The 25717-nt window shown below is 35.5% G+C and overlaps 1 protein-coding gene across 1 annotated transcript in view; it reads left to right on the forward strand.

Moving 5' to 3' along the window:
• The first annotated feature begins 1909 nt into the window (after positions 1 to 1909).
• The window catches only part of glrbb (glycine receptor, beta b), a 28816-nt gene continuing 5008 nt past the window's right edge, over positions 1910 to 25717 (forward strand). The window contains exons 1-9 of the mRNA XM_051128017.1: positions 1910 to 2253; positions 5328 to 5467; positions 6855 to 6961; positions 7818 to 7885; positions 12663 to 12889; positions 19440 to 19522; positions 22319 to 22459; positions 22606 to 22758; positions 25424 to 25710. Of these exons, the coding sequence (XP_050983974.1) occupies positions 2251 to 2253; positions 5328 to 5467; positions 6855 to 6961; positions 7818 to 7885; positions 12663 to 12889; positions 19440 to 19522; positions 22319 to 22459; positions 22606 to 22758; positions 25424 to 25710 (1209 nt within the window). The 5' untranslated portion in view covers positions 1910 to 2250. The remainder of the gene's footprint in view (positions 2254 to 5327; positions 5468 to 6854; positions 6962 to 7817; positions 7886 to 12662; positions 12890 to 19439; positions 19523 to 22318; positions 22460 to 22605; positions 22759 to 25423; positions 25711 to 25717) is intronic.

Consider the following 25717-nt stretch of genomic DNA (forward strand, 5'->3'; position numbering starts at 1 on the left):
GTCAACTTGTTTTCTTTTGGTTAGCACAGGTTTTTGTATTTCTTTTTGGAAGTGATTGGTCATAGGACTCTGAGCTTTCACCAGTTTTTGAGTGGAAAATTGTTTGTGGATCATTTTGGCAATGAAAAAATCCCCAAACAAGTCCTAAAAAAGTACAATAATGATCCCTTTTTTGGGGTGGTACTGTATAATAGCCTGTGTGAGCAAAGTCAGTAAATATTAGTACCATGCACTAATATTAACTGTCATTTTCTGGAAAAATAAAATCCTTTCTACGTCAAAATGGCCAAAACCTAAAATGAAGGGTAAGCGTTTAATTATTTACACATGCAAAAAATACACAAGTTTAATTCTTATTTTTAAAAGTAAAACATTCATTCTTACATACTTTCTTTCCTATCTTGGATTATTTTTCTTACATATACAGTTGAAGTCAAAAGTTTACATGCACCTTGCAGAATCTGAAAAATAAGAGTAATCATACCAAATGCATGTTATTTTTATTTAGTACTGACCTGAATATGATATTTCACATATGACATTTACATATAGTTCACAAGAGAAAATAATAGTTGAATTTATAAAAATAAAGTATGAAAAGTTTACATAAACTTGATTCTTAATACTGTGCTGTTACCTGAATGATCCACAGCTGTTTTTTTTTTTGTTGTTGTTTTTTCTGTATAGTGATAGTTGTTCATGAGTCCCTTGTTTGTCCTGAACAGTTAAACTGCTTGCTGAAAAGTCCTTCAGGCACCAAAAATTAGTTGGTTTTGCAGCATTTTTGTGTATTTGAACCCTTTCCAACAATGACTGTATGATTTTGAGATCCATCTTTTCACACCGAAGACAACTGAGGAACTCATATGCAACTATAACAAAAGGTTCAAACGCTCACTGATGCTCCAGAAGGAATAATGATGCTTTAAGAACCAGGGGTGTAATCTTTTGAACAGAATGAGGATGTGTACATTTTTCCTATTTTGCATAAAAATCATATTTTTTCATTTAGTACTGCCCTTCAGAAGCTACAGAAGATATTTACATGTTCCCCAGAAATCAAAATAAGTTAAATTTACCCTGATCTTCAAATTCAAAAAGTTTTCACCCCCCAGGTCTTAATGCATCGTTTTTCTTTCTGGAGCATCAGTGACTGTTTGAACCTTCTGTAATAGTTGCATATGAGCCCCTCAGTTGTCTTCGGTGTGAAAAAATGGATCTCAAATCAGACAGTCATTGCTGGAAATATACATTGTTGTTCAAATACACAAAAATGCTGAATAACCAAATAATTTGTGTGACCTGAAGGACTTTTCTGAAAAACAGCGGGCAGTTTAACTGTTCACGACAAACAAGAGACTCATGAACAACTATCAACAAAAAAAAAAAAAAATAATAAAATCATTCAGGTAACAACGCAGTATCAAGAATAAAGTGTATGAAAACTTTTGAACGGGTCATTTCATTTTTATAAATTCAACTATTATTTTCTCTTGTGAACTATATGCAAACATATTCTATGTGAAATATCTCATTCAGGTCAGTACTAAATAAAAATAACATGAATTTTGTATGATCTCTCTTATTTTGGTAAAATAATTTTGCACATTTTGCAAGGTGTGTAAACTTTTGACTTCAACTATATTTATGCCTCTCTCTCTTTGCATTTATTCCATTTTGCATTTGTCCTTGCATTTATTTTTTTCTAGCATTCACCCTTGCATTCATTTTTTTACTATGTTCAATGATTCTCCTATGTATTCTCTTTTTCTTCTCTCTGTTACAAAAGCGCAATTTCAAGCACCATACAGACACAATAGAGAATATTGCGTGTGCTAATCATTTTCAGAAACACTTGTGCTGAAACGGCAGAGCAAGTGTGATGGCCTTGCATTATGTTCCAGTGCTGCTGTGGAAGCTGTGTGATTAATTCTGTCCTTGTACAGCCTTCTACTGCGCATGTTGCATGACAGGTGCACACACAAGGCTCCATCTTGGCAACCCTTTACCAATGCAATAGGACAGCGGGAATATAGATTCTGTTTAGATTATTAAAATTGAACAAGGTAAGAAAAACCAACAGGATTCGGCGGCATAATGAACGCTATTCCAACGTTTCGCGCTGACTGAGGAAACGACGAGCAGAATGCGATATAGACGGCGACTGGTCATGAAGGCTTTTTAACGACCGATTGCACTGTCAGCGCTACTGGATCGGATCTGTGGAACAACAACCGCTAACATATTGAAATGGTGAGTGAAACCGTGTGTAATATTTAAAGAAAAGAGCGACTGAGCGTTTTAAATGTGTGTGATGAATGGGGGGAGGTGCGACGCGCGTAAATGCTGTCATTCTGTGTTGTATTTCCCCTCATCATCGTCATCCCAACCCCCTCGTCGTCATGGAGGATGCTGTTGCTATGTTTTCCCTCTCCCCCATCTGCTGCCGTAACTCGCTTTATTTTCTATCATGCCTGAATGCAACTTCTTCAACTTGATGCTCAAATGCATCCACAGGTCGTTGTTATACCATTACGTATTTGCATAAACATAAAATATACTGTAAGCATATGGGGTTTGGCAATATGAGCGTCATGTGTCAGGCTAAGATTATGTAATTTGGGCCTAATTATGATTTTATTTTACTGTTGAATCAAAACCATAACATACATGTGTATAATGCATGTTTTGTAGTTGTATTGAAATACTATTTTCATTTTATCATTATTATTTTGATAAATACATTATATACCTAAGTATTATTTTATGTTATATTAGCATTTCATTATTAGATAATAGGTTTAAAATGTATTTGATGTGAATCAACACAAACACATTTATATTTTTATATTTATCTATATGGTGATAAACCCACTATATGGAGTCATCATAATATTGTATGGTCAGCAGTTTGTTGATACCTCTTCTGATTGCTGTAGCATATTGTGTGAGCTACAGTAGGCTTAAATTAATATATTAAACATAATTAAATGTATTTTTTCACCTCAGTTACCTCTAATACTTCATTTCTGGATGCTTATCTGTTTTTCCTTATGTTACTATACAGATCTGTGTTATAGGTTAGGGATCATGAGTGAGTTTTTTTTTTTTAGCTGTGAATGAAGCAGTCAGACTTACTAAGGGCAGACGGCCAAAAAAGGAGAAGTGTTTCAATTGAATATGGGTTAAGTTTAATTAGATTTAGTCTGTTGTGAAAATAAAACAAAACCATGTCTCTCCTTCCCTTAAATTATCTTCCGTAGTAAAACATTATAATCCATTACTTGAATTTCTATACTTCATATATGGACCTGCAGTCAGTGCTTGTGTGTGTCTTTCCAAGAAAGGACATTAAACTCAAATTGCCATGACCGCTAAATCAGGGAAAAGAAAGGGAATGAGAGAGAAAGAGATATGGAGAGATGTGAAGGAGAAACACAGGCATCTGGTGATAATAATAATGATGGAATGAGTGAGAGATTGGAGGAGTGTGCATGAACGCTGGCCTGTTTCAGTTAAGATGATGATCAATGCACTGGCGCAGAATCAGGCCTCCAGAGGTGGAGGGTGGAAGAGTCTAGACAGGGGAGTTTCTGGCAGTGTTCCTCAGAGGGGAATTCCTCTTGCTGAGCTTTCCAATTGTTTCCTTTCCTCTACATTTGGGACACTCATGGATGGTTGTGTTGTACAGAGCACTGTACATGAGTCAAATAGTTTGACGTCTGGCATATTTCAAACTGCTGACATGTAGGTCTCACTATAGGCATAACTGTGTCTTTCCAAAGCTATTTCCTATGGTACATTTTAAATGAATAAATCCTGCTAATATTCTTATAATGCACATGGTAGGATACCAAGAACACCTGCAACATAAATATCTGTAAGGCAGTGTTTACAAGGGGCAAAATTATTTGTTTCGGTAATGAATTCAATAATTTTATATATATAATTTGTGGAAACAGTGTGCTTTTATACTGTAGAAGCACATTGTCAGACCACCCACAGTGACAGACACCCATAACCATTTTTAAAGCGGTCACGGATACAACAGAACCACATTTCCTGAGCCAACGGACCATCAGTCTCCAAGACAGTCCAGCGTAGTCTTGCCCTAACTGTACGTCCTCTGAGAGGACACTGTTATCCATTAATATCACTGGGAATTTCAGTGCTCTGCTTATGAAAGGCTTTGAAAAAGGAAATAATATCACATTTTTTATTTTTCTTTGAAACAGTAGTTGTTAAAGGAGAAGTTCACTTCCAGAACAAAAACTTACAGATAATTTACTCACCCCCTTGTTATCCAAGATATTCATGTCTTTCTTTCTTTAGTCATAAAGATATTATGTTTCTTGAGGAAAGCATTTCAGGAATGTTCTCCATATAGTGGACTTCTATGGTGCTCGTGAGTTTGAACTTCCAAAATGTAGTTTAAATGCAGCTTCAAAGGGCTCTAAATGATCCCAGCCAAGGAATAAGGGTCTTATCTAAACAATCAAAACAACTGGCAATTTTCTAAAAACAAATGTACAATTTATATACTTTTTAACCTCAAATGCTCATCTTGTCTTGCTCTGCCATGTGCATCTTATTTTCTCCTCCAACTTCAAAATTGTCCTACATTGCTGTTTTACCTTTTTTTTTTAAAGGGTGTTTGACCGTTGACTTTTTTGGGACAATTTTGAGAAAATGAGATGGGATTTTTTTGACCTACCCTAACTGTATTGACCTAGATTACACAGACAAGATGAGCATGAGTGCATTGCATTGTCATTCTGCTAAATAAGACCCTTCTTCCTCGTCAGAAATTGGTTAGAGTCCTTTGAAGCTGCATTTAAACTTCATTTTGGAAGTTCAAACTCACGGGCACCATAGAAGTCCACTATATGGAGAACATTCCTGAAATGTTTTCCTCAAAAAACATAATTTCTTTTCGAGTGAAGAAAGAAAGACATGAACATCTTGGATGACAAGGTGTGAGTAAATTATCTGTAAATTTTGGTCTGTAAATCTGGGCCTTGAATGTGTCAGTTCCGATGCTGCCTATGCAAGGTCAGAAAGCTCTTGAATTTCATCAAAAATATCTTAATTTGTGTTCCAAAGATGAACAAGGGTCTTGGAACAGATTTGGAACAATAAGAGGTTGGGTAAATAATGGCATTGACATTGTTTTGTTTTATATTTGTAGTTAAATAAAGAGCATTGATCATGCTATCAGAAAAAATATCACTAAATCACCTAATAACCATGATAGAAATAATGTCAGCAATGCACCTAATGTAATACATATATACCTGCTCTTGTTGTATGTGTTGTTTCTCTTCCAGAAGATGAACTGCTGTAATATGAAGGCTCTAAAGGTGATTTTCTTGTTGCTTATCATCTGTCTCTGGATGGAAGGAGGATTCACCAAAGAAAAATCTGCTAAGAAAGGAAAGAAAAAGGGAAAACAGGTTTACTGTCCTTCGTAAGTGCATTTGTATTCAACATTTCGTGGCATGGATTTTTACCGTTTACCTCCACTTGTTACCAGTGGTTTTCTGCAACCACTATGTGCGTGCAGCTGCAGGTGATGTAACTGTGATGTCTACTCCAAATTGGTCTATTGCGCTAGACACACATCAAGTTGACTAAGGAACTATAAAAACAGCTAATCTGCTCTAATGTTGTGTGCACTTCACACTGTAACACATGAACTCACAACGGTAATAATGTTTGACTCTAGATTTTGAAAAGTTGCCCTTCACAATAGTATAATGAAAATGGAAAGACACTGTAATAAACAGATGACTCAAACTTTAAACATGAGCATGATTTCACATAGTTTTGATGTTGTTAAAGGAGAAGTCCACTTCCAAAACAAAGATTCACATATAATGTACTCACCCCCTTGTCATCCAAGATGTCTTTCTTTCTTCAGTCGTAAAGAAATTATGTTTTTTGAGTAAAACATTTCAGCGTTTTTGTCCATATAATGGACTGGTATGGTGCCCCGATTTTGAACTTCCAAAATACACCTTATATGCAGCTTCAAACGATCCCAAATGCGGTTGTAAACGATCCCAGCCGAGGAAGAAGGGTCTTATCTAGCGAAATGATTGGTTATTTTTATTAACAAAATACAATTTAAATACTTTTTAATCTCAAATTCTCGTCTTGCCTTTCTCTCCATGAACTCTGTGTATTCTGACTCAAGACAGTTAGTGTATGTTGAAAAACTTCAATCGTATTTTCTCCCTCAACTTCAAAAATCATTTCAAAATCATCCTACATCGCTGCAGAAGTTCTGACCCAGTCTTTGCAACGTGAACATGCAAAGATCAAACGCCCTTAACGAAAAAGGTAAAACAGCGATATAGGACGATTTCGAAGTTGTGGGAGAACATGAGATGGGAGTTTCTCGACATACCCTAACTGTCATGCACCGGAACAAAAACAGTCCAAGCAGAGTAAGACAAGACGAGCGTTTGGCATTAAAAAGTATAGAAATTGTTCTTTTTATTAAAATAACCAATCGCTACGCTAAATAAAACCCTTCTTTCTCAGCTGGGATCGTTTATAACCACATTTGGGATTGTTTGAAGCCACATTTAAACTGCATTTTGGAAGTTCCAAATCGGGGCACCAAATCAGTCCATTATATGGAGAAAAATGCTGAAATATTTTCCTCAAAAAACGTAATTTCTTTATGACTGAAGAAAGAAAGACATGAACATCTTGGGTGACGGGGGTGAGTAAATTATTTGTAAATTGTTGTTCTGGAAGTGGGCTTCTCCTTTAATGGCTGCACCCTAATGTGGGGGACATAAGGGTGCAACTATTAACAACATCAAAACTATCTTTGGTCCCTTCAGGCAGCTGTCGTCAGAGGATCTAGCACGGGTTCCAGCAAACTCTACCAGCAACATCCTCAACAGGCTTTTGGTCAGCTATGACCCAAGAATCCGACCCAACTTCAAAGGTCAGTACTTCATTCTTGTAATTCCATGATATAAGTATAATAATGAACAAGATTCATTATGTCATTACATCTATCTAGTAACATCCTAGAAATCATGTAAAGACACCCTAGCAATGACTAAAAAACATCTTAGCAACTGCCTATCAACACCCTAGCACTTACCCAGATTACCTCAGCAGTAGCAACAACCATTCATTTCCTTGTTTAAATGTATTCTTCTATTTACTATTTACAGCTATTTTTCCTTTTCTTGTTCACTATTATTACATTGTCTTTTGCCTGCCCACCTGTCAATGAATATATTTATGTCCAATTATTAAACATCACAAAGCATGTTTTATTGTGTGTATATACATTGTGGCAGATACGTCATTCTAGGTTATGCTACTGTTGGCAGCCTTTCCTGATATAATGAAGCAGGTTGTAAAGAGTGAGAACCTCTGTTGCCTCCCTGCTCGCTGGCATTCAGCGTAAACATGGGCCTTGATGTGGTCTGAGTGTTAAGAGCTCACTGTATGATTCAGTGTTATTACTCCCTATGGCCAGGCAGCTGCTCTTCATATCTGGGCAAGATGAAAGCTCCTGGCAGTCATTAAAGTCAACATTATAATCTTGGGAATAGGAATAGCAGTGGAGTAGTTGAAGCATTTTCCTATAATGCCATGCTTTCCATGTACTATACATAAAGTGAAAACATATGTTTCATGGTATAAACCAAATAGTTAATGTTACCCGTAATAGTCCGTGAGAAAGTGCACCGCTTAAATTGTTAGAATGACTTAGGGTGCGTCTTGTTTGATGTATGTGATTGATGTGCTGAGACGTATAGTTTGTTTATGTTTTGTTTTGTTTTTAGGTATTCCTGTTGAGGATCGTGTGAACATTTTCATCAACAGTTTTGGGTCCATCCAAGAGACCACTATGGTATGCCACATCACTTTTGTCTTTTTATACACATAAATAGTAAACACAAACATATAATAATAAGTATAATAAAAAAATAAATAATATCTAATATATATAAAATCACTGTTTTCTATTTTAACATTTTAAAATATCATTTATTCCTATGATAAATTTTCAGCAGCCATTACTTCAGTCTTCAGTGTCACGTGGTCCTTCAGAAATTATTTTGATATGCTGTTTTGGCGCTAAATAATTATTTCAATTTTTTTTTCCCCGTTTTTGTTAACTGTAATACATTTGTAGGATTTTTTGATAAATAGAAAGTTTAAATTAAAAGCATTTTTAAAATAGAAATAGACTGACCCCCAAACTTTTAGAATGGTAGTGTAAATAATTAGTTACATATTTTCTCTATATTTATTTGCTTGAAATTATTATTTTGATTGTAATGATTAAATCAGAGCAAGTTCTTTCCTATAAATCAATCAACTTGTTTGTAATGTCACTATACAGTAACAACAACAAAATGTTCCTTGAATATCGATGTTTATCAAAACAAGCTGGACAAAAATCAGTTAAAAAGTGACATTTAAATTATTTACAGTTTTGGATGACACAACCCTTTGAGGTGTTCTAGTCCAACAGTACTTTGGCCATTGAATCTTGTATTTTTCTCAATATTCAACTTTTTTTCTTACTTTTTAAATTTCTGAATCTTAAAATGTCATTGATATTGAAATCAATGATTGGATCAGAAAAGAACAGATCAGTCTCAAACATTTTGTGAGGGAAAAAAAAGTTTTAAAAATGTCAGATTGTCAGACAACTCCTACCCGACAGACGATTGGATTCATGACTGTGCGCTTTATTTTAGGCTTACCGTGTTTACTTAACACTCCAACAGGGGGAAAAAAATCAGCTCCAGACCCCACAATCTTACGTCTGGCTTCTTATGAGCAGTGACACCCATAAACAACCCATCGTGCCAGAGTGTTTCAGATCACCTCCACTGAAAATATTTCCCCTGGAAACACATCAGAGAGTCATGTTTTCTGCCCGGCACTGCTTGGTGTCATAGGTTGAATATAGTTTTGCAGTCACTTCTACAGGAGTGTTGCGTGACACCAGGCTTTTATAGCATTGGAAATGAGGTCCCATTTTGTTGTTGCATCATTCTGCTGTGGTTAACCTTAAAATGCACAGGTGGTATATGACAGATATACAAAAAGGCTATTCATAACCTCTCCAGAGACCTGACTAGTAAGAAGTAGGCCACTTTGCCTACCACAGCTTGTTTAGCACTTTATTACCATTTGGACAGGAAGGTCCAACAAAACAGCACTTGTAAACATTACAGCTAAAAAAAAATATGGTTTAAGAAAATTTTACTAACCTTGCTAAAATGTCAGTTGTTTTTAAAACATTTTTTTCTTGGTCATGTCTACAGTAAAGGCTGGATAACTATAGACGATGACTATAATCATCATAGTATTGTTTTAAAAAAATTTCTAAATTTAAAAGAATAGAACAGTCCATACAAAAACCATAATGATAACATCACAGAGGAAAAATATCAATGGATTCATACGGAGCCCTGCACATGACATGCAGCCAGGGGAAAAAACGTAAATTGTGCACACAAAATAATAATTTGTTCTGCTTCCTGTCCACATTCTCATAAACCGATGGAAAGAAATAGTAAATTGTGCACACAATTTAGTATACCGAGGGAACAAATAAGTCAACTGTGCACATGATTTACTTAAACCAAGGGCATGAATTAGTAACTCATGTCACAATTTAATAAACCGGGAGAATGAATTAGTAACTTGTGCGCACAATTTAGTAAACCAAGGGAACAAATTAGTAACTTGTGCGGACAATTTAGTAAACCGAAGAAACTAATTAGTAAATCGTGTGCACAATTTAGTAAACTGAGTGAATGAATTAGTAAATCATGTGCATGATTTAGTAAACCGAGGGAACGAATTAGTAACTCATGTGCAGGATTTAGTAAAGCAAGGGAATGAATTAGTAAATTGTGTGCACGATTTAGTAAACCAAGGGAATGAATTAGCAACTTGTGCGCACAATTTAATATACCAAGGGAACAAATTAGTAACTTCTCCACACGCTTTAGTAAACTGAGGGACGAATTAGTAACTTGTGCCCACAATTTAGTAAACCGAGAAAATGAATTAGTAACTTGTGCGCACAATTTAGTAAACCGAGGGAATGAACTAGTAACTTGTGCGCACAATTTAGTAAACAGAGGGAACGAATTAGTAACTTGTGTGCACAATTTAGTAAACCGAGGAAATGAATTAGTAACTTGTGCACACAATTTAGTAAACCGAGGAAATGAATTAGTAACTTGTGCGCACAATTTAGTAAACCGAGGAAATGAATTAGTAACTTGTGCGCACAATTTAGTAAACCGAGGAAATGAATTAGTAACTTGTGCCCACAATTTAGTAAACCGAGGAAATGAATTAGTAACTTGTGCCCACAATTTAGTAAACCGAGAAAATGAATTAGTAACTTGTGCGCACAATTTAGTAAACCGAGGGAATGAACTAGTAACTTGTGCGCACAATTTAGTAAACAGAGGGAACGAATTAGTAACTTGTGTGCACAATTTAGTAAACCGAGGAAATGAATTAGTAACTTGTGCGCACAATTTAGTAAACCGAGGAAACGAATTAGTAACTTGTGCCCACAATTTAGTAAACAGAGCGAACGAATTAGTAACTTGTGTGCACAATTTAGTAAACCGAGGAAATGAATTAGTAACTTGTGCGCACAATTTAGTAAACCGAGGAAACGAATTAGTAACTTGTGCCCACAATTTAGTAAACCGAGGAAATGAATTAGTAACTTGTGCGCACAATTTAGTAAACCGAGGAAACGAATTAGTAACTTGTGCGCACAATTTAGTAAACCGAGGGAATGAATTAGTAACTTGTGCGCACAATTTAGTAAACCGAGGGAAAGAATTAGTAACTTGTGTGCACAATTTAGTAAGTAGAGGGAACGAATTAGTAAATCGTGCACATAATTTAGTAAACACAGGGAACAAATTAATAAAATTGTGTGCACGATTTAGTGAACTGAGGGAACGAATTAGTAACTTGTGTGCACAATTTAGTAAACCGAGGGAATGAATTAGTAACTTGTGCGCACAATTTAGTAAACCGAGGGAATGAATTAGTAACAATTTAGTAAACCGAGGGAATGAATTAGTAACTTGTGCGCACAATTTAGTAAACCGAGGGAATGAATTAGTAACTTGTGCGCACAATTTAGTAAACCAAATTAATAAAATTGTGTGCACGATTTACTGAACTGAGGGAAAGAATTAGTAACTTGTGTGCACAATTTAGTAAGTAGAGGGAACGAATTAGTAAATCGTGCACATAATTTAGTAAACACAGGGAACAAATTAATAAAATTGTGTGCACGATTTACTGAACTGAGGGAATGAATTAGTAACTTGTGCGCACAATTTAGTAAACCGAGGGAATGAATTAGTAACTTGTGTGCACAATTTAGTAAGTAGAGGGAACGAATTAGTAAATCGTGCACATAATTTAGTAAACACAGGGAACAAATTAATAAAATTGTGTGCACGATTTACTGAACTGAGGGAACGAATTAGTAACTTGTGTGCACAATTTAGTAAACAGAGGGAACGAATTAATAAATTGTGTGCACGATTTAGTAAACTGGGGGAACAAATTCGTATTGTAAATCGTGTCCATGATTTAGTAAATCGAGGGAACGAATTAGTAAATCATGTGCATGATTTATTTAAAACAAGGGAACGAATTAGTAACTTGTGCACACAATTTAGTAAACCAAGGGAACAAAATAGTACATTTTTAAAACATTCTAAAACAAGTAGTAACATTTAAAGAAACGGCTTTCAGAAAAAACATTCTGTTAATGATGTAGAAATAATGTTTTTGCGCTAACTTTGAAAAAAACGTTTCTGGAAGAACGTTTGTTCATAACTTTGAGAGAACCTGTTCAGAGAATGTTCCCTGTTAGCTGGGATGCCACCGTGCCATCCATAGTGTGTGTAATACATCCCAAATGTTCCTGGTCAGAGCCCTAAATGAAAAACAGGACATACCAAGATGTGAATCATACACGCAGGGACAACACACCCAGAAACATTTAGAAACCGAATTCACTTGACCTAGTACAGCTGGAGTGTGGCCATTTTATTTGGCATGTCGTCTGTCTTCACAGTATCAGCGCTAGCAAAACAAGCTCCACTAGAAAATGCCACTTCAAAGCCTTTTGCTCACGCAAGCCGACAGGGAAGCTGGGGCCAATCTGACTTAACGAACCCTGTGTTTTCCCTAGTGTAGGTGCTCACATACAGCGCGAGCCCTCATTGCAGCACCCGTCGCACGCCTCTGATGTTTGCGATAGTTGGAAATGTAAATAGGAGCAGCTCCAAGCGCCGCAGCTGTGCGCCTTCAATACCAGCCGTTATTGGAGCCTGGATACTTCAGAGATGAGCGTGTTTTAAAACATCACTCAGAGGTCGTGAGAAATGCTTGTTGCCATGGCGATGCCTAAGACACCTGGGCTCCTCTGTCACCCTTAGGACTAATGTGCTGTTTTTGTGTCCAAATCAAAACTTCTCACAGTTCCTGTCACGTAACACAAAGACAGGTGTCAGCCCTGCTAACTACCACCCACCCACAAGCAAATTTTCGGTGTCAGAAAATACTTGATTGAATTCCTGAAAACCTTAATGGATATTTTGGCTTGTATTTTCTAGGACTATCGCGTCAACATCTTCTTGAGACAGCGCTGGAACGACCCCCGACTCCGGCTTCCTCAGGATTTCAAGTCGGACTCGCTCACGGTTGACCCGAAGATGTTCAAATGCCTGTGGAAACCCGATCTTTTCTTTGCCAACGAAAAGAGCGCTAACTTTCACGACGTCACTCAGGAGAACATCCTGCTCTTTATCTTCAGAAACGGAGACGTCCTCATCAGCATGAGGTGAATTTTATGATCTCTTCCTGCAAAGTATCCAACCTCTGTCTTTGCGGATGGTGACAAATGAGGTCTGAGTGCTGGTAACACCTACTCACATTATTTACCGCAGCAATCAAAACAAAGCAAACACAAAAGTTTATCAGGTGTCAAGGCCTTTTAAAGTGGAACAAATTACTGTGCAGGAGTTTAATCGGAAGGTGTTGAAATTAATGGTATAGCATGTTTGCAAATTTATAGAAGCCTGTTACAGAGCAATGAAATATAAAACTGAGATGAAGTTTAAAATAAGATACAATGTCAGATTGTGAAAAATGAAGTCGCACTTACGAGAAGTTGCAGTGACAAGAAATAATGTTGCACATGTGAGATAAACTACTGTTCAGAAGTTTGGAGTACATAAGATTTAAAAAAAAAAAAGTTAATGTCTTTGGAAGAAGTTCATGGTCACTAAAGCTGCATTTAATTGTAAATAAATAAATGAAAAAATACAACTGTGAAATATCATTAATATTTTAAAACATACTATTGTTTGTCATTAAAAAAAAATTAATATATTATAAAATGTAATTTATCTATGTGATGTCCAATTTTCTATGGAAGCCTGTTTCCACCATTTATTTAAAAAGAAGGTAATTGTGACTTTTTATCTCAGAATTCTGACTTTTTTTTCTCGTAATTGCGAGTTCAGAAGCAATTCTGACTTTTTTCTTGGAATTGTGAGATATAAACTCACAAATGTGAGTTATGAAGTATAAAATAAACTTCCAATTCTGAAAAATAAAGTCGCAATTCTGAGAAATTAAGTCAGAATAAACTCATAATTCTGACTTTTTTCTAAGAATTGCGAGTTTATATTTCGCAATTGTGACATTTTTTTCAGAACTGTGAGTTTATATCTAGCAATTCTGACTTTATAACATGTAATTACAAGTTAAGTCAGAATTTTGAGATATAAACTGCATGAAAAAAAGTCAGAATTTATATATCATCAGTTTATATCACATAATCCTGACTTTATAACTCACAACTGCGAGTTTATGTCTTGCAATTCTGACTTAATTTCTCAAAACTGCAAGTTTATATCTCACAGTTCTGACTTTATAACTCGCAATTGTGAGTCTATATCACACCATTCTGAGAAAAAAGTCAGAATCGCTCATTTATATCTTGCAATTCTGTCTTTACAAACTCGCAATTGCGCGTTTATATCACAATTTTGTGAAAAAAGTCAGAATTGTGAGTTTATATCTAGCAATTCTGACTTTATAACATGTAATTGGGTCATTCTATAGTTGTGGGTACTTCTCATGTCAGTGAAGTATGTTTTTAATATATTTTTATCAATATAAAGCCCCGATGCTTAATTTACTAGTACACAATTACATTTTTTCCAATCACATTACTATATGGTGAAAAAGCCACATTTTTTGTTCAAAAATAACGTTCATATGACATACAACCATGGTCCGATTTTGTAAAGTTGCTCATTCTACTCTGCATTTAAGCATGAAAATTACCTCAAATATAAATTAATTTCATAGTTTTGCCTTCAGTTAGATTAGGTTATCAAGACATTTGGGTGTGCTCTTCAAAAATAGTAAGTGTTTATTGTGATATAACTGGTTTTATTTGTGTCCAAAAATCCATTGTCAACTAAGTTACCCACTAGAAACCCCCCTTCAAAAAGGAATGGTTTGTCCCATTCTAACATAATTTGCACAGTATGATGATATTTCTTCTAGAAGCACATGGATGAAACACTAGAAGTTATGTTCTCTCTCTTTCCCCTAATATTGTTTAAACTAGCAAACCTGTGTCAAGAGTGGATTCACTGACTGTCAACAGTGTTACACAAGCATTATTGCTGCAAATTTAAACAAGACACTTTAACTAAAAGTGACACTTTAAACAAAACTGTTTTGTTTATGAAAATATATTTCTAAACATACCATATGCTCAGTAGTTCTAGGCTTCCATGTAGAGTATAGTCCCAAAACACAAAAAATGTCAACTAAGTTACCTGTCAACTGTGTTACCCAGTAAAGGTAACATGGTGGACAGTAGCAAACATAGATGGTATTTTATGCACATATTCCTAGAGATCACCTTTATTTATATAGCACTTTATACAATATAGATTGTTTCAAAGCAGCTATGTAAGGTCATGTTTGGGTTTTTGGGAAACAGGAAAACTTTTTTTCACATTGTCAAATTCTAAATGTACCCCTAATTATACAATGACCCAATTACAAGTTAAGTCAGAATTGTGAGATATAAACTTGTCATTCTGAAAACATATCAGTCTTTTTTTTCCCAGCAAAACTTTTGCGAGAAAACAAGTCAGAATTTTGAGATATAAACTTGCAATTGCATGAAAAGAATTCAGAATTGAGTTTATATTGCATAATTCTGCTTTATAACTCGCAACTACGAATTTATGAATTGTGATTCTGACTTCTGAGTCTATATCACACAATTCTGAGAAAAAAGTCAGAATTGCAAGATATAAATTCACAATTCTGTTTTTTTCTCAGAATTGCATGGTATAGACTTGCAACTGCGAGTTATAAAGTCAGAATTGAAAGATATAAAAAGATATAAACTTGCACTTTATAACTCGCAAATTGTGCATTGCAATTCTGACTGTATATCTTGAAATTGCCAGTCTATATAATGTAATTCTGAGAAAAAAATTCAGAACTGAGTTTATATCTTGCAATTCTGACTTTATAACTCACAATTGTGAGTCTATACCACGCAATTCTGAGAAAAAAAGTCACAATTGCAAGTTTATATCTCACAATTCTGACTTTATAACTTTGCAATTGCAAGATTTTATCACGCAATTCTGAGAAAAAGTCAGAATTGCAAGTTTATATCTCACAATTCTGACTTTATAACTCGCAATGACACGTTTATATCACAATTCTGTCAGAATATCTCAAGTATCGAGTACAATTAAAACAGTATATATAATCAAAAAAACAGAGAATACATGTTTGAGTGACAGGGAACAGTGACTTAGTCCTCGTCTGAGCTCTTCTTAATGCTTTTAATAAACCTCAGGGGACTTAAAGCAATCTGAGAATTGGCGATTTGATACATCTGTTGACCCTAGGATTTCACCTCACCACTGACACCTAAATTACAGCTCCTGCTATTTGATCCCATGTGAAAGTTCAGTCCTTTAGCAGTGGCGGACACCTCTGTCATTATCTTTCCACCGCTTTATCTGCAGGTCCTGCTGAGTGAATGAAACTCTCAGAGACTTCTAGTAGTCAGTGACCACACCTGCTGTAGATCTGTCCATGCAGTGCTGTGGAAATATTATTCTAATCTGCATCTTTTTTATTTGCAAAAGTTTATCAACACAGATAGATTTAAACAAACAGTTATTTATAAAGGTAAACAACTCCACAAGCTGTTATGCTCTTCACAAACGTGAGTTGTATCTGTGGTCACCGTGCCAGCCGGGCATTGGACACGCTCCAGTTTAGGGTAAAGATAAAATCTAAACACTGGCACTGAGCCATTTCGGTCCGGATGGGAAGTGTGTCTAAGAGCATCGCGTTTTGCTGTTATGTCTGAGGCCCATGTATTTCCATAGTGTTTTTCCATGCCACCCGGATCACAGCATGAGCTGGGTGGTCTTCCGTGAGCCCTTTCTCACTTTTGGCATTGGCCCAGGATGCCTTGTGCTGTCTCTGGGTATGTGTGTGGCAGGGGATTACTGTCTTAATGAGAGTCTTTCAAAAAGAAACAAGGGTGTTTATTTCATATTATACCTCCCTCAAACAAATTCTGCCTTTACTCGTCCATTGACCTTCAACTTCCTCAAATACATGCATAGACTTTACATTTATATCTTTCCTATCTTATTTTCTTCATGAAACTGACAGACCTTATCATCACACCTAGATATCCCTTCACTCCCATAACCTCTTCATTGTAAATGTGCAGTGTTCTGGAAAAAATTTGAATGTCTTCTTTTTGGAACATACTGACATTTGTGCAAAGATTTCAAAAATTTCTTAGCTTAAAAAAGATTTCAGAAATGACATTTCATTTATTTTAACCTGATGTACCAAAATAACTAAAACTGCAACTGAAATAAAAATGAATTGCTAAAACGAATTGCTAAAACGCTACTTCAAAATTTAAATGAAAATGGGAGGAAAAAAAATATTTTTTATAAAAAATATCATATTATCTATGGAAGCCCATTTCCACCACTGAATAAAAAAACAAAAAAGAAAGTTTACATAACGCAATTCTGACTCCTCTCAGAATTGATATATAAACTTGCAATTGTGAGCTATAAAGTAAGAATTGTGAGATGTAAACTCACAATTCTGAGTCTTTTTCAGAACCTTTACTCACAATTCTGAGAACGTATCAGTCTCTTTGCCCCTAAAAATGGGACTTCATAACTTAAAATTGCGTTATTATATGTTATAAATATGTTATAAACATTGAGTTCACATCTCTGAGAAATAAAAGTCAGAATTACAAGAAAAAAAGTCAGAATTGTGAGACAAACTCACAATTGAGAAAGAAAAAATCAGAATTGCGAGATACTGACTGACATTTGCGAGAAAATTGCAGATTTATATCACGCAATTTTGGAAAAAAAACCCCCAGAATTGCAAGATGTAAACTTTATAACCCGCAATTGCAAGTTTATATCTCAAAATATATATTTAAAATTTCTCAAAATGTATATCTATAATTCTGAAAAAAAGTCAGAATTGTGAGTTTGTATTATGCAATTTTGAGAAAAAAGTCCCAATTCTGAGAAATAGACTCAAACTGACTTTTTTTATTTTTCAGATTTGTGGGTTTATATCGCGCAATTATAACTGTATAATATAAAATTATGAGTTATTAAATCAAAATTGTGAAATATAAACTCTCAATTCTGAGAACATATTAGTCTTAACATATTAGTCCCCCCCCTCAAAATTGGACTTTTGGGGAAAAAAAAAATCTGAACTGTGAGATACATACTTGCATTTGTGAGAAAAAAGCCAGAATTGCAGGGGGTGGGATCAGGAAAGGTTCGCAAGCCAGGATTCAAACTCAGACCCCTGCAGTGCAATGGCGCTATATGTCAGCGCGTTAACCACAAGGCTATTGGCGCCAACAGAATTGCAAGTTTTTATCTTGAAATTCAGACTTCATTTCTCACAATTGTGTTAATATTACACAATTCTGAGAAAAAAAAGTCAGAATTGTGAGTTTATATCACACAATTTTGAGAAAAAAAAGATATAAACTCACAATTCTGACTTTTTTTCTCAGAATTGTGGGTTTATATCTCGCAATTCTGACTTTATAACACGCAGTTGCGAGAGCATATCAGTTTTTTTTCCCCCTCAAAATTGGACTTTTAGAAAAAAAAATGCAATGTAATTCACAACACAAACTTACATTTGTGAGAAAAAAAGTCAGAATTACGAGTTTTTAATCTTGTATTTCTGACTTTATTTAAATGTATATAATTGTGAGATAATATCACATAATTCTGAGGAAAAAAGTCAGAATTATGAGATAAAGTGTCTTATTTTTTATTCAGTGGCAGAAACGGGCTTCCATAAGTATCTCAGTGATACTAAAATAATTTTATATGTTTCAGTCAAAAGGTCCAGTATATTGGACATTATAAGTGACAAAAAAAAAGACTTTCTGCTGCTTAATACATAATAACAATTAACATTTTTATAACTAAACATTGTTTGGAGTAAGATAATATGATGGACACATTGTTTATTTTCATAAATCTTTATTATGTATTTTTTGTGTCCCGTCTTTTCTCGTCTGACCCCATCTTACATCTTAACCCTCGTCTCTCTCTCTTCCTCTCAGATAATTTGTATAATGCACCATAAAGATACATCTTAAACAAAAACAGATCTTAGAAGGAAATGTTCATTCTCTGTAACCTCTCCCAGGCCTTTATAAAAATATCTTGGCACAGTGCTTCAGTTCGTGCACTCAAGTGCTGTGTGGCTTCGCTGGTGTAAAAAGTAGCTCTTTGCTGCATCTGAGTCTGAGCTTGTCAGATTACGGCAGAAAACCAAAAAGCTTTCATGTGTTAATGGTGTTTTAAATAAATATGCCTTGGTGTGCATGCTGTGCACAATAAAGGGAACTGCATGAAGAATTTATCCCACTGTTGGGAAAGACCTTTCATGTCTGTGGCATCTATGAAGCCAGTTAAATTAAGTGATGCAAACAGACGATAAAATAATCTTGGCAGAAGTCTTTGCAATGTTGTTGAATGTATTATGCATTAATCTTTAAATCTAATAAGTGGAATCTGTTATTTTTCCATTTTATTCCCAATTAATGTACATGGTTTTAAAATGAAATGTTTAAGTGCAAATGGATATGATGTTTAGGTGACCATATATAGATGATTATGAAGTGTATTTTAGGTAAAAGCAATGTTAAATGCACCATTCAAAATTACTACTGTGATTCAAACTGACCAGTCTGCTGCTGCATGATTCATTGTCTGGTACCTAAATTTGCTTATTTTTTCCTTTCTCAGGTTGTCTGTTACCCTTTCGTGTCCACTGGACTTGACTCTCTTCCCCATGGACACCCAACGATGCAAAATGCAGCTTGAAAGCTGTACGTGAATATGAATACGGTCATTTTAAAGTAGCCTACTTGATAGGAAAATAATAAAAAGATAAATGTTTATATGAAGGGGAGGGGAATTTTTAAGCTACCATGTTTCAGAGCTGTTAGCTAAAACAAAATATCAGGGTTCCTAGGGTCATGAAAAACTTGTGAAGGGATGTATACAGTAAAAACTGTTACTAGACCCTGAAAAGAGTAGTAAAAATTAGTAATATCTTGAGAAAAATGTTAATATCTTAGGAAATATTTGATGTTGTATTTGATGTCATACTGACAACAACAGTGAAAATAGTTTATGCAGATGCTCTTAAAGGGATAGTTCACCCGAAAATGAAAATTCTGTCATTAATCAACTTCATGTTGTTCCAAACCCGTAAGAACTTCGTTTATCTTCAGAACACAAATTAAGATATTTTTTAGAAAATCCAAGGGCTTTCTGACCCTGCATAAACAATAATGCAACACGATGAAGGCCCAGAAAGGTAGTAAGGATATCATAAAAATAGTTTAACCTTAATTTTATGAAGATAACGAGAATACTTTTTGTGCGCAAAGAAAACAAAAATAACGATTTTATTCAACAATTTCTTCTCCTGCATCAGCAGCACCACACACATGCATGGTACTGTTGTGAACACACGTCAAAGACTGACAGGGAAGAGAAGAAATAGTTGAATGAAGTCTTTATTTTTGTTTTCTTTGCACACAGAAAGTATTTTTGTAGCTTCATAACTTTATGGTTGAACCACTGATGTCATTAGGGTTGGGTATTGTTTAAATTTTAGCGATTCCGATTCTTATAGATTCCTAGTTTCGATAACCAATAATATAAAAAAATCTGATAATTTTGTAAGTGAAACATTTAGATGTCAAGCATACTTATTCTGTCTTTTTACAAAGTGTTCTGTTGCAGCTGAATAACATTAGCAAGCAGCTTACAGAACACTTAGGCCTTTTACACTTTGTAACTTTTACCTATGGTTTTAACAAAAAAATAGCACAACAAAAACAACTAGACTAATACATTTTAAACATTAAATTTATGAAATTTATGAAAAAATACTGTTACACATGCGTTTTCTTACACATCTAATTACGTTAAGACGAAAAAAACAGCTGTGTTTATGATGATATACTGGCATATTTCTGTGCATATTGGTCAGTAAATGTAAAAGAGAAGCCCGTTCTGGCTCGAAACAACTTCTTCTGCAGTGGAAATGCATGTAATGGTTCGACAGCAGACACAGGCCGGGAACCTGCACCGGGACCACTGTTCTTTGTGCTCGCGCTACAGATATTCTTGCCATTCCTGCGGTTAAATCGCTTAAAATCACATTAACATCACGGAATCAAAATGCACGTGTCTTTTCGAATACCTGGTTCTTGGAAATTTGGAACCGGTTCTCGATACCCAAGCCTAGATGTTGCATGGACTATTTTAACGATATATAATAATCAAAAGATGAACATTTATTATTAAGCAAGAGCAGATGGACAAAATACAACACAAATTAAATTTATTTAGGTGAATACTGCATAGTTTACAATATTACATACATTTAAACTCGTTTAACAAGCATTTTAGAAATGAAAAATGTAACTTTTAAAAGTAGAATTAATTTTAGTGTGTTCAACCATTCTCTGTAATTGCTTATTACTGAAATAGTGCTAATTCTCATGCTGATGTTTCGCAGAAATCTGAGCCGGTAAAGGGTAGCTGTTCTCTGGGTTAACTGCAAACTTTAGACCGTGGCCTCGCGTTTCACTCGTAGCTGAAAGATGCAATGACTGACACCAAAAACAAACAATACTGACATTAGAGAATTTTAAGATTAACTCAGTACAATAACAAATAAAATGTATTTATTTTATGCAAGGCAAAAGGCGTTTCCATCTTATTTCCATCTTACTGACATCTCATCCTTATGTTGCGTTGCGTAAAATGATACAATTTACAGCACAGTAAAGACTTTATAAATGAAATTAAATGTATACAAACCTTTATTTAGCTGAAGAAGTGCAAATCGGCTGTGTTGAGAACCGCTCTCTCCTGTAGAGGACTCAAAAAGCCCGCGCTCTGACTGTAACTCAGCAGCTGGGTTGTTTCGTCAGAGACAGACCTAACACAGCGGTTGGGTAGAAAAAAATAATCCAGCGTTAAAAATGACCTAGCAACTTAGTTACAGAAAAACTACCCAGCACCTGGGTAAAAAAATATTAATTAAATTAACCCAATAAAATGACCCAACATGTTGAACCTAGCATTTGGGTTAAAAAAAAAAAAAAAACAGCATTTTTTAGAGTCTATTAATAATGTTTAATTAATTACTAAAAAAGTGCTCTTGGTGAGCCCAACTGCTTTAAAAATAATGTTTAAAAATCCGGTAATTGTGAAAACCCAAACCCTGATATATGAAGCTAGCACACACTGTAAGAAAAAAAAATGAGTAGAAGAACAAAAAAGGTACTGGGAAGTTTACAGACACTCCTTTAAATTTAAAACGTGGGTAAAACATCTGTGAAAAATCAATACAGAATTTTCCTTCATATTAATACAGTACATTGTGCCCTATTTTTACAGACCTTTAACAGGTATTACTGTTATTTGTGACATTATTTTTTTATTACCTTATTTAATTTGGGTAACACTTTACAATAAGGTTCATTAGTTAACATTAGTTAACTACATTAACATGAACTAAGAATTAACAATACTTCTACACCCTTTACGCCTTATTGTAAAGTGTTACCTTAATTTGTGTGTGTGTGTGTGTGTATGTTTAGTCGGCTACACCACAGATGATCTGCAGTTCATGTGGCAGTCTGGTGACCCTGTACAGATGGATGAGATTGCTCTGCCTCAGTTCGATATTAAACAAGAGGACATTGAATATGGCAACTGCACCAAGTACTACGCAGGGACAGGTAAAAGCTTTCCACTTTTCATGAATGGCACTAATGTGTACATAAGCTCTCTCTGGTCTTGTTGAGGAGGTAGCCATTAGATGCGATTCCAGGAAAAACATCTATGCCCATTTAAAGCAACCTTTTGAACTTTTGTATGCTCATAGGCTACTACACATGTGTGGAGGTGATTTTTACTCTGAGGCGGCAGGTGGGCTTCTACATGATGGGTGTATACGCTCCCACCCTGCTCATCGTAGTCCTGTCCTGGCTCTCCTTTTGGATCAACCCTGACGCCAGCGCTGCCCGTGTGCCTCTGGGTACTTTTTTCCAATCATCAGTCCTCCCACAAGCATCAGCACCTCATCTCATGTCTCTGTGGAGTCCCGTACCCCCATAACCGACCACATCATTTACATTTTTCATTTCCCGTTTTCATCAATGCAACATCCACCAATGAATCTTTTCAATGCCGTCGTTGCGGGAGGTTTAAGGTGATCGTTTCGATCCCCTACAGCACTATAGCTGCTTTTCATCAATTGCTTACCTAAAGGCATCTCCAAGGAAACATAATGCATGTCCAGGATATTTCCATCAGCATCAGCTGCAGCCCACAGGCATTATTTCTCTATGGGAACCACAGAGGCCAGTGAGAGAAGATTATCTGAGATGCGACGAAGATTAAGTGAGATGCCGTGAAATGTGACGATTTCTTGTCTTTTCCAATTATAGCCTGATATTGCTGATAAATGCATGCGCTGTTTTCACGGATCATGCAAATTCCTTGTGCACTGGGTGGCGTTTCATGGGTGGACATTGCAAAATGTCTCCAAATCCTCTGCTGTGATTTAGTTATGATTGAATTGTTCTGCACTTCCATTGGTACCACCATCATTTTGTCCACATTGTTGTCACTGTCACAGTATAATGTGATTACATCAAGAGCCATCTCAAAATGCCACTGTCCATGGTCGTTTCAGGTCAGTCATTTATTGCATTCTGTGGGTTTTTGTTTTATGTGTGTGTGTTTGCATTCATTTTGATTATTCATACACAGGCCCAGACAGAAACTACAGATGTTTTTTGCAGATTTTGTGGTGAAAATATGCAGAATGAATTAAAATATGTAATACTATTTGACAAATTAATGTAAATATGTTTAAAATATGAGCATGTTATAAGATGTAAGATTAAAATATTTATGAATTATTAATAAGTAACATTTAAAGGAGAACTCTTCCAGAACAACAATTCACAAATAATTTACTCACCCCCTTGTCATCCAAGATGTTCATGTCTTTCTGTCTTCAGTCGTGAAGAAATTATGTTTTTTGAGGAAAGCATTTTAGTATTTTTTTCCATATAATGGACTTCATTGGTGTCCCAATTTTGAACTTCCAAAATGTAGTTTAAATGCAGCTTCAAAGGGCTTTAAATGATCCCAGCCGAGGAAGAAGGGTCTTATCTAGCGAAACAATCTGGCATTTTTTTTGGAAAATAAAAATGTGTATACTTTTTAAGCACAAAAGCTTGTGTAGCACAGGCTCTGGGATGCACGTTCACAACGCTACGTACTACTGAATCACGTCGAAAGGTCATGCTAAATGTAGGCGGAACTACAGACCCAGTGTTTACAAAGCAAATGTGCAAAGACTAAGAAAGTGCAACTAAGTCAAACGCTGTTTACAAACAAAAAGGTACAACGATGTCCTCCTCTCAAGTTGTAGGAGAAAATAAGAAGAGTTTTTCGCCATACTCAGTACACAGACGATGAACTTACACGTGATTCGTAGTAGTGATGGGAAGTTCAGATCATTTTACCGTACAGCAAAATGAACAAATCTTTTTTCGAGTCATTTTGTTCATTTTAGCAAAATATAATTAAAATGTTACCTGTTACCTCCCTAACACATCTACTGCTTACACAAATGTTGATCACTCTACAAACAAGACAAAACTATAATGCTATAAGAAACAGAAAAGATTTACCTGGGTCTTTAGTCTATGATTAGCTCAGCTCACCTCACCTCTTATCTGAAGTTTTCGGGTTTGAGTTCATTCATCACGTGACAGCCCCATAAGATGAACAAACGACTCGAAAAACCCGAAGACTCGAAACAGGTGAACTAATTCCAGTACAGAACATAGGATAGAATAGGATGTTGCCCCTGCGCGACTGAACGAATCACTCCCGGAGACGATTCATTCTTCCCGAGTCACATTAAAGATTTGTTAAAAATGAAAGAATCGTTCAAGAACGACCCATTACTAATTCGTAGCATCGCGGACGTGCATCCCAGAGCCTGTGCTACACAAGCTTTTGTGCTTAAAAAGTATACAAATTTTTATTTTTTGAAAAAAACTACAGATTGTTTCGCTAGATAAGACCCTTCTTCATCGGCTGGGATTGTTTTAAGCCCTTTGAAGCTGCATTTAAACTACATTTTGGAAGTTCAAAATCGAGGCACCAATGAAGTTCATTATATGGAGAAAAATCCTGAAATGTTTTCCTCAAAAACCATAATTTCTTTACGACTGAAGACAGAAAGACATGAACATCTTGGGTGACAAGAGGGTGAGTAAATTATTTGCAAATTGTTGTTCTGGAAGTGGAATTCTCCTTTAAAACTGTCTTGGCCTACTGTTCAAAAGTTTAGGGTCATTAAGAATTTTTCTAAGAAATAATACTGTTATTCAGTAAGGACGCATTAAATTGACCAAATTAATCTACAAATGATTCATATTTCAAATAAATAATGTTTTTTTGAATTTTAATATATAGTACATTAATCAAGGAATTCTGAAAAAATAAAAAGTGTCTTCCAAAAAAATTTTAAACAGCATGGTACCCAAATACTCTTACAGGTGCCTTCCATATTGTTTTACTGTCTGCTGTAGAATTATCTTTAGAAACAACTTCAGATCAATGTGTAAGCTCATTTCTCCTCAGCTCATTTGATCTAATGACCTCTCATCTGTCTGCAGGGATACTGTCAGTGCTCTCGCTTTCTTCTGAGTGCACTTCTCTGGCCTCTGAACTGCCCAAAGTCTCCTATGTAAAGGCGATTGACATCTGGCTGATTGCCTGTCTGCTCTTTGGCTTCGCCTCTCTGGTCGAATACGCTGTGGTTCAGGTGATGCTTAACAGCCCTAAACTGTTGGAGGCGGAGAGAGCAAAGATTGCAAGCAAGGAGAAGGCGGAGGGAAAGACCCCTGCCAAGAACACCATCAATGGCATGGGAAGCACCCCTATACACGTCAGCACATTACAGGTCAGAA

The sequence above is a fragment of the Labeo rohita genome, chromosome 14, assembly GCF_022985175.1.
Source record: "Labeo rohita strain BAU-BD-2019 chromosome 14, IGBB_LRoh.1.0, whole genome shotgun sequence".
Lineage (NCBI taxonomy): Eukaryota > Metazoa > Chordata > Actinopteri > Cypriniformes > Cyprinidae > Labeo > Labeo rohita.